The 16,547-nt window shown below is 54.8% G+C and overlaps 2 protein-coding genes across 3 annotated transcripts in view; one reads left to right on the top strand and one right to left on the bottom strand.

Moving 5' to 3' along the window:
* Nucleotides 1-12,347, top strand: part of SIK1 (salt inducible kinase 1) — a 38,045-nt gene extending 25,698 nt beyond the window's left edge. For both annotated transcript variants that reach the window (XM_075334813.1, XM_075334812.1), the window contains 2 exons: nucleotides 10,982-11,126; nucleotides 11,203-12,347. In XM_075334813.1, the coding sequence (XP_075190928.1) occupies nucleotides 10,982-11,126; nucleotides 11,203-11,368 (311 nt within the window). In that variant the 3' untranslated portion in view covers nucleotides 11,369-12,347. The remainder of the gene's footprint in view (nucleotides 1-10,981; nucleotides 11,127-11,202) is intronic.
* A 334-nt stretch (nucleotides 12,348-12,681) lies between these two features.
* Nucleotides 12,682-15,541, bottom strand: CRYAA (crystallin alpha A). The gene is made up of 3 exons (XM_075332740.1): nucleotides 15,280-15,541; nucleotides 14,839-14,961; nucleotides 12,682-12,942 (listed from the first exon to the last, which is right to left on the bottom strand). The coding sequence occupies exons 1-3, from the start codon at nucleotides 15,466-15,468 to the stop codon at nucleotides 12,733-12,735; spliced, it is 522 nt and encodes a 173-aa protein (XP_075188855.1). The 5' UTR covers nucleotides 15,469-15,541; the 3' UTR covers nucleotides 12,682-12,732.
* Between the last annotated feature and the right edge of the window lie 1,006 nt (nucleotides 15,542-16,547).

Below are 16,547 nucleotides of genomic sequence, written 5' to 3'. Positions count from 1 at the left end.
CTCCTCCATCCTTAGTATTCAGTGACCGCCCGTCTCCTCCATCCTTAGTATTCGGTGGCCGCCCCTCTCCCCGTTCTCGGTATTCGGTGACCGTCCGCCTCCTCCATCCTTAGTATTCGGTGGCCACCCGTCTCTTCCGTACTCGGTATTCGGTGGCCGTCCGTCTCCTCCATTCTCGGTATTCGGTGGCCGTCCGTCTCCTCCATTCTCAGTATTCGGTGACCTTCCGTCTCCTCCGTACTCGGTATTCGGTGGCCGTCCGTCTCCTCCGTTCTAGGTATTCGGTGGCCGTCCGTCTCCTCGGTATTCGGTGGCCGTCCCTCTCCTCCGTACTCGATATTCGGTGGCCGTCCCTCTCCTCCGTACTCGGTATTCGGTGGCCGTCTGTCCCCTCCGTACTCGGTATTCGGTGGCCGTCCCTCCCCTCCGTACTCGGTATTCGGTGGCCGTCTGTCTCCTCCGTACTCTGTGGCCGTCAGTCTCCTCCGTTCTCGGTATTCGGTGGCCGTCCGTCTCCTACGTACTCTGTATTCGGTGGCCGTCCCTCTCCTCCGTACTCGGTATTCGGTGGCCGTCTGTCTCCTCCGTACTCGGTATTCGGTGGCCGTCCGTCTCCTCCGTACTCGGTATTCGGTGGCCGTCCGTCTCCTCCGTTCTCTGTATTCGGTGACCGTCCGTCTCCTCCGTACTCGGTATTTGGTGGCCGTCCGTCTCCTCCGTACTCGGTATTCGGTGGCCGTCCGTCTCCTCCGTACTCGGTATTCGGTGGCCGTCCGTCTCCTCCGTACTCGGTATTCGGTGGCCGTCCGTCTCCTCCGTACTCGGTATTCGGTGGCCGTCCGTCTCCTCCGTACTCGGTATTCAGTGGCCGTCCGTCTCCTCCGTACTCGGTATTCGGTGGCCGTCCGTCTCCTCCGTACTCGGTATTCGGTGGCCGTCCGTCTCCTCCGTACTCGGTATTCGGTGGCCGTCCGTCTCCTCCGTACTCTGTATTCGGTGGCCGTCCGTCTCCTACGTACTCTGTATTCGGTGGCCGTCCCTCTCCTCCGTACTCGGTATTCGGTGGCCGTACGTCTCCTCCGTACTCTGTGGCCGTCCATCTCCTCCGTTCTCGGTATTCGGTGGCCGTCCGTCTCCTACGTACTCTGTATTCGGTGGCCGTCCCTCTCCTCCGTACTCGGTATTCGGTGGCCGTCTGTCTCCTCCGTTCTCGGTATTCGGTGGCCGTCCGTCTCCTCCGTACTCTGTGGCCGTCCGTCTCCTCCGTTCTCGGTATTTGGTGGCCGTCCGTCTCCTCCGTACTCGGTATTCGGTGGCCGTCCCTCTCCTCCGTACTCTGTATTCGGTGGCCGTCCGTCTCCTCCGTTCTCGGTATTCGGTGGCCGTCCGTCTCCTACGTACTCTGTATTCGGTGGCCGTCCCTCTCCTCCGTACTCGGTATTCGGTGGCCGTCCGTCTCCTACGTACTCTGTATTCGGTGACCGTCCGTCTCCTCCGTACCCGGTATTCGGTGGCCGTCCGTCTCCTCCGTACTCTGTATTCGGTGGCCGTCCCTCGCCTCCGTTCTCGGTATTCGGTGGCCGTCCCTCTCCTCCGTACTCTGTATTCGGTGACCGTCCATCTCCTCCGTACTCAGAATTCGGTGGCCGGCCCTCTCCTCCGTACTCGGTATTCGTTGACCGTCCGTCTCCTCCGTACCCGGTATTCAGTGGCCGTCCGTCTCCTCCGTACTCGGTATTCGTGGCCGTCCGTCTCCTCCGTACTCTGTATTCGGTGGCCGTCCCTCTCCTCCGTACTCGGTATTCGGTGGCCGTCTGTCTCCTCCGTACTCGGTATTCGGTGGCCGTCTGTCTCCTCCGTTCTCGGTATTCGGTGGCCGTCCGTCTCCTCCGTACTCTGTGGCCGTCCGTCTCCTCCGTTCTCGGTATTTGGTGGCCGTCCGTCTCCTCCGTACTCGGTTTTCGGTGGCCGTCCCTCTCCTCCGTTCTCGGTATTCGGTGGCCGTCCCTCTCCTCCGTTCTCGGTATTCGGTGGCCGTCCGTCTCCTACGTACTCGGTATTCGGTGGCCGTCCCTCGCCTCCGTTCTCGGTATTCGGTGGCCGTCCCTCTCCTCCGTACTCTGTATTCGGTGACCGTCCATCTCCTCCGTACTCGGAATTCGGTGGCCGGCCCTCTCCTCCGTACTCGGTATTCGGTGACCGTCCGTCTCCTCCGTACCCGGTATTCAGTGGCCGTCCGTCTCCTCCGTACTCGGTATTCGTGGCCGTCCGTCTCCTCCGTACTCTGTATTCGGTGGCCGTCCGTCTCCTCCGTACTCGGTGGCCGTCCGTCTCCTCCGTTCTTGGTATTCAGTGGCTGTCTGTCTCCTCCGTACTCGGTATTCGGTGGCCGGCCGTCTCCTCCGTTCTCGGAGAATTTGGGAGGAAAGTGAGGGGCGCGTCTTAAAATCCATATTTAGCTTACTGGAGGGTGGTGGAGAGGGGTAGCAGGAGACAGGGGCAATGCTGCGGCAGCTGTGCAAGGTCTGCGGCGACTGGGCAATGGCCACTAGGCTGGGGCTTCAAATAATGGTGCCCAGTGTCGGTGCATGCACAAATGGAGCTCTTGTCTCAAGATCTCCTCTGTGCACGCGCCGCCTCCGGCCCATTGATCTCCCAGCACTGGACTTAAGGAAAATGGCACCCCAGAGGTGGCCCATGCACAGATGAGATCCCAGCTTGTCATTCAGCCTAGAGCTCAATCTGCGCATGCGCTGTCTCCAGTCGCCATTATTTGAACCCCTCACCAGCCGCTGCTCTAGCCTAGCCGCCCCAGTACAGCCGCCACCACCGATAGTTTCTGGGACAGCATCTGGGACATTCACCACACTGCCCACAGCATCACCCTGCTCCACCACTGCCCCTGCCTCCTGTGACCATGATCTACCACCGCTGCCGCTTCCCTAGACACCACCGGATAAGACAGACCCCCCTTTTTTTCACCCTTATTTTCTCTAAATTAGGAGTGCGTCTTTTATTCCAGTGCGTCTTATAAACTGAAAAATACGGTGTGTATGTATATATGTATTACATATAGTTTGTACGTATATAGTAAATATATAATAATTTATCACACTCTTGTACGATCTGTGCGTGTGTATACAGTCATGGCTGAAAGTGTTGCCACCCTTGAAATTGTTCCAAAACCTGAAGTATTTCTCCCAGAAATGTATTGTAATTACACGTTTTATTATGCACACACTTATTTACTTTGTACATATCAGAAAAAAACACGCAACACACAAAGAGAAAAAATAAGATAAAATCCCCCCCCACCAAATGGTCTGGACGAAATTGTTTGCACCTTTCCAAACTTGCACATATGCAACTTTCTAGCATGTGATGCTTGTTGAAACTCACCTGTGACAAGTAACAGGTGTGGGCAATATGAAAATCACACCTGAAACCAGATAAAATGGGGAGCAGTTTCCTCAATCTTTGCATTGTGAGTCTGTGTGTGCCGCATTAAGCATGGAGAACAGAAAGAGGAGAAGAGCACAGTCTGATGACGTGAGAACTAAAATTGTGGAAGAATATCAATCATCTCAATGTCACAAGTCAGTCTCCAGAGATCTTGATGTTCCTTTCTTCAGCGCTCTATTGGGAGACCCAGACGATTGGGGTATAGCTACTGCCCTCTGGAGGCCACACAAAGCACTACATTAAAAGTGCAAGGCCCCTCCCCCTCTGGCTATACCCCCCCCGTGGTATCACGGGTTCTCCAGTTTTAGCTTTGTGTGCGAAGGAGGTCAGACATTCCATGCATAGCTCCACAGATTTTAGTCAGCAGTAGCTGCTGACTAGTTCGGATGGAAGAAAAGAGGACACATATAGTGTCCCCAGCATGCTCCCTTCTCACCCCTGGATGGTGTTGTAAGGTTGAGGTACCTATTGCTGGTACAGGGCTGGAGCCTGACATGCTGTTTTCCTTCCACATCCCCTGGTAGGGCTCTGTGGAAGTGGGATCCTGCCGGCCTCTCAGCTCTGACGCCGGGCTCCATCCACAGACCCATTAGAACCTGATGGATTCGGAGCAGGAGTACCATCAGGGACAGGCCCTGCATCATACAGGTACTCTGTGTCCCCGGCAGGCACAGACACACTCCGGGCTGGCTGGGTGTTGTAGTGCGCCGGGGACCACAACGTGGAGTTGGTGTCCCTACAGATTACTGGGGGACTTTTTTGTGTATGGGAACGCAGCGCCGACCCCCTCTGGACCGGGCGGCGCTGCTGTGACTTGTGGTGCGCCGGGGATCCGCCGTCCGCGCTTTTACGGCGGCGGCGGTTATAAATTTAGTCCCCGGCTTTTTGGGCCTAGGACGCCGGCAGCTCCGATTCGTTCCCGCCCCCACCCTGTCAATCAGGGTAGGGGAGAGACGCTGTTCGCTAGCAGCGACGAGGGCTGGAGCCTGATTTACATGCTCCAGCCCTCTCACTTGGCACAGAGGGAAGCAGGCTTCCCGCTCTTGGCCAGGAACGCCCAGGGCCCGCCCCCCTTCCTCTCTCGAGACGCCGGCAGCCATTACATGCAGTCTGGCTGGAGGAAGGACGCAAGGCTCTGGGAGACCTGGACTAGGGGCTATCTGGCGACCACACACCCGCTTTTTTAAGCGGGCGGTAAGCGTTTTTTCTGTGCTGGTCCCTCTAGTGCCTCACTGTGTATCAGTGTACTGTGTACAGATATATAGATATTGTATTTCTTGCACTGTGAGGTCGCTTCTGGTTGCATATCCCAGATCGCTCTGTGGAAGCAGCAACATGTCATCCTCAAAACGCAAGGCGGCCAAGGCAAAAAGGGCTGTGTATACTGCGTGTGCTGCATGTGGGGCTAATCTACCAGCAGGCTCCGATGACCCCCATTGTGTGCAATGCTCCGACCCGGTGCTGCTTCGCCAGCCGGAGTCAGGAGAGGTAGCGACCCAGGCTGAGACGCTTGTAAGTCCTGCCCTGGTGACAGGGACAGACTTTGCAGTTTTTGCAGATAATATGTCTGTGTCTATGGCAAAAATCCTTGAAACCTTGCAATCTATGCATGGGGCTCAGTCTTTGGGCACGGCGAGGCCTCTGTCCTCAGGTCCCCCTTACTTGGAATGTATCCAGCCCACAGGGGGGTCCCCGGCTTCACAGGCCGAGGATTATGACTCAGATGATGGCCCCAGCCACCCTAAGCGAGCTCGCTGGGAAAGACCCTCGACGTCTTCACACTGCTCAGGGTCTCAGCGCAATCAGTCTCCCTGTGATGTGTCTGATGAGAGTGATCAGGAATCCACTCCTGGAACCCCTCTCAACCTGGATACCCCGGATGGGGATGCCATGGTAAACGACCTTATCTCAGCCATCAATAGACTGTTGGATATTTCTAACCCAGCCCCTTCAGCAGAAGAGGCGGCTGCGGAGCAGGAGAAGTTTCGTTTCCTTTATCCCAAGCGTAAATTGAGTGCTTTGTTAGATCACTCTGACTTCAGAGAATCAATCCAGAAGCACGACGCTCACCCAGAAAGGCGTTTCTCTAAACGATCTAAAGATACGCGTTTCCCTTTCCCCCCTGAGGTGGTCAAGCGCTGGACACAGTGTCCAAAGGTAGACCCCCCGATTTCCAAACTTGCAGCTAGATCCATAGTTGCAGTGGAGGATGGCGCTTCACTTAAAGATGCCAATGACAGACAGATGGACCTCTGGTTAAAATCTGTCTATGAAGCTATCGGCGCGTCGTTTGCTCCGGCATTCGCAGCCGTATGGGCACTCCAGGCTATTTCAGCTGGCTTAGCAAAAGTGGATGCTATCATGCATCCAGCAGTGCCGCAAGTGGCGCACCTTACCACGCAGATGTCGGCGTTTGCGTCTTACGCTATCAATGCGGTCCTAGAATCTACCAGTCGCACCTCAATGGCGTCCGCCAATTCGGTAGTTTTGCGCAGAGCCTTGTGGTTAAAGGACTGGAAAGCAGATGCTGGTTCCAAAAAATGTTTAACCAGTTTGCCTTTGTCTAGAGATAGACTGTTTGGCGAGCCATTGGCTGACATCATTAAGCAGTCCAAGGGTAAAGACTCCTCTTTACCACAACCCAGAACATCCAAACCTCAGCAGAAAAAGTGGCAGCAGAGGTTTCAGTCCTTTCGAGGTTCGGGCAAGACACCATTTACCTCGTCCAAAGGGACTCAGAGGACGCAAAGAAACTCAGATTCGTGGCGGACTCACACACGCCCCAAGAAAGCAAATGGAGGTACCGCTTCCAAAGCGGCTACCTCATGACTTCCAGCCCCCCCCCTCCGCATCGCCGGTCGGGGGCAGGCTCTCCCGCTTTTCCGGCATTTGGATGTCACAGGTCAAAGACCGGTGGGTGACGGACATTTTGTCTCGCGGGTACAGAATCGAGTTCAATTCTCGTCCTCCAGCTCGGTTCTTCAGAACCTCCCCACATCCAGACCGAGCAGATGCTCTGCTGCAGGCGGTGGATTCCCTAAAAGCGGAAGGAGTGGTGATCCCAGTCCCTCCTCAGGAACAAGGGCAAGGGTTTTACTCCAACCTCTTTGTGGTTCCAAAAAAGGACGGCTCGTTCCGTCCTGTTCTGGACCTAAAACGGCTCAACAAACATGTGCACGCCAGGAGGTTCCGGATGGAAACCCTCCGCTCTGTCATTGCCTCAATGTCCAGAGGAGACTTCCTTGCCTCAATAGACATCAAAGATGCTTATCTCCACGTGCCAATTGCTACAGAACATCAACGTTTTCTACGTTTTGTGATAGGAGACGACCATTTTCAGTTTGTAGCTCTTCCATTTGGTCTGGCGACAGCCCCACGGGTCTTCACCAAGGTCATGGCGGCGGTGGTAGCAGTCTTGCACTCTCAGGGACACTCGGTGATCCCTTACCTAGACGACTTATTGGTCAAAGCTCCCTCTCAGGAGGCATGTCAGCACAGCCTGAATGCTACGCTGGAGACTCTACAGTCTTTCGGATGGATCATCAACTTTCCAAAGTCGATCCTATCACCGACTCAGTCACTAACGTATCTTGGCATGGAGTTTCATACTCTAGCAGCGATAGTGAAGCTGCCGCTGAACAAGCAGCGGTCACTACAGACAGGGGTGCAATCTCTCCTGCAGGGCCAGTTGCATCCCTTGCGGCGCCTCATGCATTTCCTAGGGAAGATGGTGGCAGCCATGGAAGCAGTTCCCTTTGCGCAGTTTCATCTGCGCCCACTTCAATGGGACATTCTCCGCCAATGGGACGGGAAGTCAACTTCCCTGGACAGGAAAGTCTCGCTTTCCCAGACGGCCAAGGACTCTCTACAATGGTGGCTCCTTCCCACCTCATTATCTCAGGGAAGATCCTTCCTGCCCCCATCCTGGGCAGTAGTCACGACAGATGCGAGTCTGTCGGGGTGGGGAGCAGTGTTTCTCCACCACAGGGCTCAGGGGACGTGGACTCCGCAGGAGTCCACCCTTCAGATCAATGTTCTGGAAATCAGAGCAGTGTATCTTGCCCTACTAGCCTTCCAGCAGTGGCTGGAAGGAAAGCAGATCCGAATCCAATCGGACAACTCCACAGCGGTGGCATACATCAACCACCAAGGAGGGACGCGCAGTCGGCAAGCCTTCCAAGAAGTCCGGCGCATTCTAATGTGGGTGGAGGACAGAGCATCCACCATATCCGCGGTTCACATCCCAGGCGTAGAAAACTGGGAAGCAGACTTCCTCAGTCGCCAGGGCATGGACGCAGGGGAATGGTCCCTTCACCCGGACGTGTTTCAGGAAATCTGTCGCCGCTGGGGAGTGCCGGACGTCGACCTAATGGCATCCCGGCACAACAACAAGGTCCCGGCATTCATGGCGAGGTCGCGCGATCAAAGAGCTCTGGCGGCAGACGCCTTGGTTCAAGATTGGTCGCAGTTTCAGCTCCCTTACGTGTTTCCGCCTCTGGCGCTCTTGCCCAGAGTGCTACGCAAGATCAGATCCGAGTGCAGCCGCATCATACTCGTCGCTCCAAACTGGCCGAGGAGGTCGTGGTATCCGGATCTGTGGCATCTCACGATCGGTCGACCGTGGTCACTGCCAGACCGACCAGACTTACTGTCCCAAGGGCCGTTTTTCCATCAGAATTCTGCGGCCCTGAACCTGACTGTGTGGCCATTGAGTCCTGGATCCTAGCATCTGCAGGATTATCTCAAGGAGTGGTTGCCACAATGAGACAAGCTAGAAAGTCGAATTCTGCTAAGATCTACCACAGGACGTGGAAGATTTTCTTATCCTGGTGCTCGGCTCAGGGAGTGTCTCCCTGGCCATTTGCATTACCCAAGTTTCTTTCCTTCCTGCAATCGGGGTTAGAAAAGGGCTTGTCGCTCAGCTCCCTTAAAGGGCAAGTTTCGGCACTATCCGTGTTTTTTCAGAAGCGTCTAGCACGTCTGTCTAAGGTGCGCACGTTCCTGCAGGGGGTCTGTCATATTGTGCCCCCGTACAAGCGACCGTTAGATCCATGGGATCTGAACAGGGTACTAGTTGCTCTCCAGAAGCCGCCCTTCGAGCCTCTGAAGGAAGTTTCCTTTTCTCGGCTGTCGCAGAAAGTGGCGTTTCTTGTTGCGATCACATCGCTTCGGCGAGTGTCTGAGCTGGCAGCTCTGTCATCCAAGGCTCCCTTCCTGGTGTTCCACCAGGACAAGGTTGTGCTGCGCCCTATTCCGGAGTTTCTCCCTAAGGTCGTATCCTCTTTTCATCTTAATCAGGATATTTCCTTGCCTTCTTTTTGCCCTCATCCGGTTCACCGGTATGAAAAGGACTTACGTTTGCTAGATCTGGTGAGAGCACTCAGAATCTACATTTCTCGCACGGCGCCCATACGCCGTGCCGATGCACTTTTCGTCCTTGTCGCTGGTCCGCGCAAGGGGTTGCAGGCTTCTAAAGCCACCCTGGCTCGATGGATCAAAGAACCAATTCTAGAGGCCTACCGTTCTGCGGGGCTTCCGGTTCCTTCAGGGCTAAAAGCCCACTCAACCAGAGCCGTGGGTGCGTCCTGGGCATTACGTCACCAGGCTTCGGCTCAACAGGTGTGCCAGGCAGCTACCTGGTCCAGTCTGCACACTTTCACCAAGCATTATCAGGTGCATACCTATGCTTCGGCGGATGCCAGCTTAGGTAGAAGAGTCCTGCAGGCGGCAGTGACACCCCCGTAGGGGAGGGCTGTTTTGCAGCTCTAACATGAGGTATTTCTTTACCCACCCAGGGACAGCTTTTGGACGTCCCAATCGTCTGGGTCTCCCAATAGAGCGCTGAAGAAGAAGGGAATTTTGTTACTTACCGTAAATTCCTTTTCTTCTAGCTCTTATTGGGAGACCCAGCACCCGCCCTGTTGTCCTTCGGGATGTTTTTTTGTTGTTTGCGGGTACACATGTTGTTCATGTTGAACGGTTTTTCAGTTCTCCGATGTTATTCGGAGTTAATTTGTTTAAACCAGTTATTGGCTTCCTCCTTCTTGCTTTGGCACTAAAACTGGAGAACCCGTGATACCACGGGGGGGGTATAGCCAGAGGGGGAGGGGCCTTGCACTTTTAATGTAGTGCTTTGTGTGGCCTCCAGAGGGCAGTAGCTATACCCCAATCGTCTGGGTCTCCCAATAAGAGCTAGAAGAAAAGGAATTTACGGTAAGTAACAAAATTCCCTTCTTGTCCATGCTGCATAACATAATGAAGAAGTTTAAAACCCATGGCACTGTAGCTAATCTCCCTGGACGTGGAGAACAATTGATGAAAGGTTGTAACACAGGATAGTCCGGATGGTGGCTAAGCCCCGATCCACTTCCAGAGAAATTCAAGCTGTCCTGCAGCATCAGTGGCATAGGTGTCAGCACAAACTATCCATTCACATCTGAATGACATGAAACGCTATAGAGGAGACCCCGGAGGACCCTACTGCTGACACAGAGACAGAAAAAAGCCAAAGTGTACGTGACTAACCAAAACCCTTCTGAGAAAGTGTCTTGTGGACACATGAGACGAAGATAGAACTTTATAGTAAAGCACATCATTCTACTGTTTACCAAAAATAGAATGAGGCCTACAAAGTAAAGACTTACTTACAGTCACACATGGTGGAGGTCAGATGTTTTGGGGTTGATTTGCTGCCTCTGGCATTCGGGGTCTTGACTGTGTGCAAGACATCATGAAATCTGAAGATACCAAAGGAATCTGGCTGGCAATGCAGTGCCCAGTGTCAGAAAGCTTGGTATAGTCCTAGGTCATGGGTTTCCAGAAGGACAATGAGCCCCAAACACTTCCAGAAGCCCCAGAAATGGATGGAAAGAAAGCGTGGTGAGTTCTGAAGTGGCCGCAATGAGTCCGGATCTAAACTCTATTGACGCCTGTGGAGAGGTCTGAAAATTGGGAGAAGAGAAAAGTAGACTCCTTCAGATATGAGAGACCTGGAGACATTTAGAAAGAAGAATCCGAGATTCCATGTGAGAGGAGGAAGAAGCTTGTGGACGGGTATAGGAGGCGACTGATGGAAGGGATTTATTCCAAAGGGTAAAGTGTGCAGCCAAATATTAAGCTGAAGGTGTGCAACCCAATATCAAGCTGAGGGCGCGCGGCCAGCTGTCAAGCTGAGGGCGCGCGGCCAGCTGTCAGGCTGAGGGCGCGCGGCCAGCTGTCAAGCTGAGGGCGCGCGGCCAGCTGTCAAGCTGAGGGGACAACAGTTTTGTTTGGACCATGTTGTTTTTTTGTGACATTACATGTAATTTGCTTTTGTTTCCCCAGTTTTTTTGTGTACCCGTATTTACAAAGAGAATAAATGTGTGAATTACAATCTGTAACTATGGTCACTTTCAGGGAGAAGCACTTCATTTTCTGGACATTATGAAGGTGCCGGCTGTTTTGGCCGTGCCTGTGTGTTTATTCTCTTGTGTGTACGGAGCTCACATCGTCTGTATTAACCCCTCGTCTCTTTGGTTAGGAGCCAGCACCCTGCGTCAGCTGCGGCGGTCTGTTCGAGTGCGTGGCTTTCTGTGTCTCCGTAAGCTGCGTCCCCGAGGGCTCTCCACCTGTGGGGGGCGCACTGTGGACCTCCCAGGGTTCCTGCTGGATGTGCGGCAGCAGAGGTGAGTGTTCAGTCCGCAGATGTGTGTCCCGCTGCCCGAGCCTCGGGGAGTCTCCTCATTGTCTTTCTTCTTGCAGTTTGCTGCAGGTTCGCCTCTCCGGTCCGGCCACGGCTCCGTCTTCACTTCTCCCTGGAAAGCCTGCAGACTGCTACCTGCACCACAAGTTCCTCCCAGAAGCCGAGTGGCCTCTGCCACTGATGACGTGTAGTGTGAACTGTGCAGTGACGGAGGGGGGGGTGTAGGAGTTAGACTTTTACCTCATACCTGCTCCTTGGCAGATGGCCTAGCAATATATCCCATGCACAATGGGGCCACTCTGTCCCTGGAGGAGGCTGCACAGCACTGAACGGGATGAAGCAATAACCACAAGCACAGAACAAAGCGTCCACACGTCTCCTCCCCGTGTGCAATATGACTATAGGACGAGTGCTGGAAGCCATGACCCCACAATGTCTACCAACTGCGGAGCTCAGGAAGCTGCTACTCACCAGACGATTCCTCCTCTGTCCTCCAACTTCTCATAATCGTCTGATCACTCCTCTCCCCCAACTGCACCGTCATCTGAACTCCCCTACCACTGACATCTGTGGTACCCCCACCCATATCTGACATCACAGCTGTCTCTCCTCTGTACCCCACCCATATCTGACCGCCACAACTGTCTCTCCTCTGTACCCCCTTATATCTGACCGCCGAAACTGTCTCTTCTCTGTACCCCCCCATATCTGACCGCTGCAGCTGTCTCTTTTCTGTACCCCCCCATATCTGACCGCTGCAGCTGTCTCTCTTCTGTACCCCACCCATATCTGACCACCACAGCTGTCTCTCCTCTGTACCCCCTTATATCTGACCGCCGAAACTGTCTCTTCTCTGTACCCCCCCATATCTGACCGCTGCAGCTGTCTCTTTTCTGTACCCCCCCATATCTGACCGCTGCAGCTGTCTCTTCTCTGTACCCCACCCATATCTGACCACCACAGCTGTCTCTCCTCTGTACTCCCCCATGTTTGATCTTCGCAGGTACCGCTCCTCCTCTGTACCCCCCCATATCTGACGGCCGTAGCTGCCCCTCATCCTCTGTACCCCCATATCTGACTGCTGTGGCGGTCTCTCCTCTTATGTTATGAGTATTTTCCTGCATGTTGCAGGACTTGAGGACACTTAACAGGTCAATGACTAATTTCTACTGATGTTACTACATAAATTATTTTTCATACCTGATGGAGTTCTTCTCGTGATGTTCCAAATATCTAGGGGCAGATGGGCTCACACAGAGTGACCCGACATTGGGCGATCGGAGCCCCCCGCTCGCATCTGCACGTATGTCGGCGGCTGTCACTGGGTTACTGTCTTCTGGTGCTATAGATAATGCAGCTACTAAAGGCCGGCGTTCGTGGGGCCTCGATTAGTTTGGCTTTGGGCCTCTTTCCTTTCTGCCCCCTATGAACCGTGAGAGAGGGTATGAGGTCAGGGGTCCTTCTGCTCCCCTCCATCCAGAGACCTTGCTCCATACATGACACACACAAGACTGATATCAGGATATCTTTATTGCTGGTTTGGCCCTGCAATCTGTACACAGGAAAGCAGAGACTGGAGGGGGGCTGGCTTAGGAGGAGGGGGCTGAGGTGGGCTTCTCCTCACGGGATACAGGGATGGGTCTCTCACTGTGGCTTGAATCCAGGTTGGAAAGTAGTTTGGGACCAGAAAAGGTCAAAGTGCCGTCAGCAGAGAGGGAGCAGCTGACTGAGGACTGGTCCAGGCTTGGTGGGAGGCGATAACGGCGATGAAACTCCCGGGAGATGTATCCGTGATCGTCCTGAACAGAGAGAATATGTTATACACGTGTAACCCCCACAATGACTGGACCACACCCGTGGCAGTATCCTCCCACCATATAACCGGCAACTGCCCGCGACTCGCCATATTAAGGGTGCAGAGACACTATTGTAGCACTAGATAATACCGATCCCATTGTGGCCCAGTGACCAAGACCGGCAGCGGTGGGGACGGTCATCACTCACCTGCCAAGGTGCAGGAGCCTACATCAATTCATCCCTCCACCAGTCCCTCCATTCCTCTATCAACCCATCCATTCCTCTCGCCACCTGTCCCTCCCTCCACTCATCCCTCCATTCATTCATCCACCCATCCCTCTGTCCACTCATCTGTCCCACTCTCCACCCATCCCTCTGTCCAACCTCCCATCCCTCTCTCCTCTCATCCCTCCCTCCACTGATCCATCCATCCCTCTGTCCACCCATCCGTCCCTCTCTCCACCCACTCATCCCTCCCTCCACTCATCCCTCCATTCATGCACCCATCCCTCTTTCCACTCATCCGTCCCACTCTCCACCCATCCCTCTGTCCACCCACCCGTCCCTCCCTCCATATGTCCGTCCTTCCCTCCACTCATCCACCCATCCTTCTGTCCACCCACCTGTCCCTCCCTCCACCCATCCCTCTGTCCAAAAAACAATCGGCCCTCCATCCATCCATCCCTCTGTCCACCCACCCGTCCCTCCCTCCATTCATCCATCTCTCCATTCATCCATCCATCCCTCCCTCCACCCATCCGTCCCTCTACTCATCCCTCCATTCATGCACCCATTCCTCTTTCCACTCATCCGTCCCAATCTCCACCCATTCCTTTATACACCCACCTGTCCCTCCCTCCATATGTCCGTCCTTCCCTCCACTCCTCCACCCATCCTTCTGTCCACCCACCCGTCCCTCCCTCCACCCGTCCCTCTGTCCACCCATCCGTCCCTCCCTCCACATGTCCATCCCTCAAACTCATCCGTCCCTCCCTCCACCCATCCCTCTCTCCACACGTCTCCCATTCATCCACTCATCCGTCCCTTTACCCGTCCGTCCCTCTCTCCACCCATCGGTCCCACGTCTGTCCCTCCCCTCCTCATCCTTCCCTCTCATCCCTCTATCCACCCACCTGTTCCTCCCTTCACCTGTACGTCCTTCTTTCCACCCATCTCGTCCGTCCCTTCCCCCATCCTCCCGTCGTCCCTTCCCCCATCCACCCATCTGTCCCTTCCCCCATTCCCTCCTCATACCACCCATCCATCCCTTCCTCCACCATCTGTCCGTCTAGCTCTCCCCCCCCATCTGCCCCTCTTCCCCATCTGTATCTCCCCCACCTATCCACCCTTCATCCGTCCCTTACCCCATACCGTCCTTCTTTCCAACCATCCATCCTTCCAACCGTCCGTCTTCCCTCCCTCCACCCGTACGTTCCTCCCTTCCCCTACCAATCCAACTCTTCACCCTCCCTCTCTCCATCCATCTGTTCGTCCGTCTGTCCCACCGCCCTTCCATCCATCCCACCACCCCTCCCTCCCCATCTATCTGTCCCTTCTCCCACCCATCCGTCTTTTTTACCCATCCATCATTCCTCCCTATTTTCACCCGTTTGTCCCTCCCCACACTCATGTCCTTTTACACATCTTTCCCTCTATCCACTCATCCGTCCCATTCCTCACCCATCCATCCATCCATCCTTTTACCCACCCTTTTGTCTTTTAACCCACGATCCCTATCTCCACCTGTCCGTCATCCATCCCTAGCTCCACCTGTCCATCTATCCCTCCCTCCACCCATCCGTCTGTCCCTTCACCCCATCCATCCATCAATCTATGCATCCATCCTTTTATCCATAACTCCCCCATTGGCATCTCTATCTTGGGAACACATTGCCCACCTGTCTTTCACTGTGTTTTCCATGGATCTCCACAAAGTCGTCCAGGAGTTTCACAGTTAGATCCTCAGGAGCGAAATGCTTCACATCCAAGTTGATGGTGAAGCGCTCGCGGTCTGAGCGCACCTGAAAGGATAGACACAGAGGTGAGCTGAGGTCGTGTGACTGCCCAGGGCGGACACCAGGGGTCACATATAGTAGCCTGCAATGAATGTGATGAGCGGGAGAGAGATTGGACATTTCTACATGGATCAAGTCCTAGAAAGGGCAGACCACCGACTGCAGGGCGTGACGGAAGCCTAACAGGAATGGGGTCAGGGCTGGAGGGGCATCAGGGCTGGAGAGGGTCAGGGCTGGAGGGAGGGTCAGGACGGCTAGGACTAGTACCTTTCTAGCAGGGACCATGGACCTACATGTTTTAGTAGCCATGAAAGGAGCCCTCACCTCAGAGATGCCAGAATCCATATATCCTCTGAAGAGGCTCTGCCTGTAGTAAGGGCTGATGGTGGAGGAGAAGAAGGGGTAAAGGTCATAATCAAATAGCCCTTCACCAAAGATCTGCTCAAAGAGGCGATTGGGATAGAAGGGGCCCAGCGCACGCTTGATCCAGGGGTGCTGAATGGTGATGTCCATGGCGGAGATGAGAAGCCAGACACCGTCGTATGTGCCACAGTGTGTCGGCACCCCCTTATATACCAGGAGAAGAGAAGGGGATCACCCGTTCACATGGGAATGCAGAGCCTTCCGCAGAGACATGACTTCATCCGCACCCCACTGTCAGCACATTTCTCTGTCTGACCCGGGGCACATTGTCTGCCCAGCCAGCTTCTCCTGCGCCAGCAAAATCCCAAATCACTGAGAGGGAGCAAAATGGCCGGGTCACAGGAGAAACAAGAAGGAAAGTTAGAGACTGCGACCTCCACCTGTCCTACTGCGCCCGCCACCTGTCCTACTGCGCCCTCCACCTGTCCTACTGCGCCCTCCACCTGTCCTACTGTGACCGCCACCTGTCCTACTGCGCCTGCCACCTGTCCTACTGCGCCCTCCATCTGTCCTACTGCGACCTCCACCTGTCCTACTGCGACCTCCACCTGTCCTACTGCGACCGCCACCTGTTCTACTGCGACCGCCACCTGTCCGACTGCGACCGCCACCTGTCCTACTGCGACCGCCACCTGTCCTACTGCGACCGCCACCTGTCCGACTGCGACCACCACCGGTCCTACTGCGAACTCCACCTGTCCTACTGCGCCCGCCACCTGTCCTACTGCGACCTCCACCTGTCCTACTGCGACCTCCACCTGTCCTACTGCGCCCGCCACCTGTCCTACTGCGCCCGCCACCTGTCCTACTGCGACCTCCACCTGTCCTACTGCGACCTCCACCTGTCCTACTGCGACCTCCACCTGTCCTACTGCGCCCGCCACCTGTCCTACTGTGACCTCCACCTGTCCTACTGCGACCTCCACCTGTCTTACTGCGACCACCACCGGTCCTACTGCGACCACCACCGGTCCTACTGCGATACACAAGAGGAAAAAAAGCAAAGAAACACAAGAAAGGGTGATCACATACATACACGAGGAATCCAGATCCCATCTCACAGATACACGAGGAACCCAGAACACATCTCACACATACACGAGGAATCCAGATCCCATCTCACAGATACACGAGGAATCCAGATCACATCTCACACATACACGAAGAAT

The sequence above is a fragment of the Anomaloglossus baeobatrachus genome, chromosome 2, assembly GCF_048569485.1.
Source record: "Anomaloglossus baeobatrachus isolate aAnoBae1 chromosome 2, aAnoBae1.hap1, whole genome shotgun sequence".
In the NCBI taxonomy this organism is placed as follows: Eukaryota; Metazoa; Chordata; class Amphibia; order Anura; family Aromobatidae; genus Anomaloglossus; species Anomaloglossus baeobatrachus.
Note: the sequence above shows the minus strand (reverse complement) of the source record. Positions and strands in the feature narration are given on the sequence as shown.